At 71.7% G+C, this 830-nt stretch overlaps 1 protein-coding gene across 1 annotated transcript; it reads left to right on the forward strand.

The window, feature by feature from the left end:
• Positions 1–6: 6 nt before the first annotated feature.
• LOC105854340 (proton myo-inositol cotransporter-like) lies at positions 7–822 on the forward strand. The gene is made up of 3 exons (XM_012732364.1): positions 7–245; positions 308–471; positions 683–822. Exons 1-3 carry the CDS (start codon positions 157–159, stop codon positions 805–807), a joined length of 378 nt encoding a protein of 125 aa, XP_012587818.1. The 5' UTR covers positions 7–156; the 3' UTR covers positions 808–822.
• Positions 823–830: the final 8 nt, after the last annotated feature.

Consider the following 830-nt stretch of genomic DNA (forward strand, 5'->3'; position numbering starts at 1 on the left):
CCGAGTGCCCAGACGCTGCAGCCGACGCCTGCCAGGCGCGAGCCCCCTACAGGGCGGCGGGGTCAGAGCTGGGACCTCTGTCCTGCGGGCCCAGGGCGGCGGTGCCGGTAACAGCTGTCCTCTTCCTTCCGGAAAGCGGGGCCCGTGATCTGCCGGATGCTGAGCCACCCCCCGGCGCGCCGCGCGCTGGTCGTGGGCTGCGGGCTGCAGGTGTTCCAGCAGCTGGCGGGCATCAACACCATCATGTGCGTAGGGGGCCGGGGCCCGGGGCGCCGCCGGGGCCGCGCTGACCCATCCTCTCCCGCAGGTACTACAGTGCCACCATCCTGCAGATGGCGGGGGTGGCCGACGACCGGCTGGCCATCTGGCTGGCCTCCCTGACTGCCTTCACCAACTTCCTTTTCACGCTCGTGGGTGTCTGGCTGGTGGAGAAGACCGGCCGCCGGAAGCTGACCTTGGCCAGCCTGGCTGGTAGGCGCCCCAAGGAGCCTTCTCTGGGGGGACCCCCTGCAAGGGGCTGCCCGGCCAGGTCCCACGAGGCCTCTCAGCAAGAGGCCTCTCACCGGGCTGTCCTGCCTGCGCCGCAGTGGCCGAGGGGTCCTCCAGGCGGTGGGGTCCCCTGGGGTGCCCAGGCCAGGGTCGCAGGGCCTAGCTGGGCAAGCCTGATGCACCCCCTTCCCAGGCACCACCGTGGCGCTCCTGGTCCTGGCGCTGGGGTTCCTGCTGTCCGCCCGTGAGTCCCCCCACGTCTCCCTCTGGCCAGCCGCCCCGCCAGGCCAGAACTCCTCCTGTGCCCGATACAGGTGACCAACCGCAGCTCCCTCAGCCCA

Source organism: Condylura cristata, unplaced genomic scaffold (assembly GCF_000260355.1).
Source record: "Condylura cristata isolate star-nosed mole 26May11 unplaced genomic scaffold, ConCri1.0 scaffold00034, whole genome shotgun sequence".
NCBI classification, from domain to species: domain Eukaryota; kingdom Metazoa; phylum Chordata; class Mammalia; order Eulipotyphla; family Talpidae; genus Condylura; species Condylura cristata.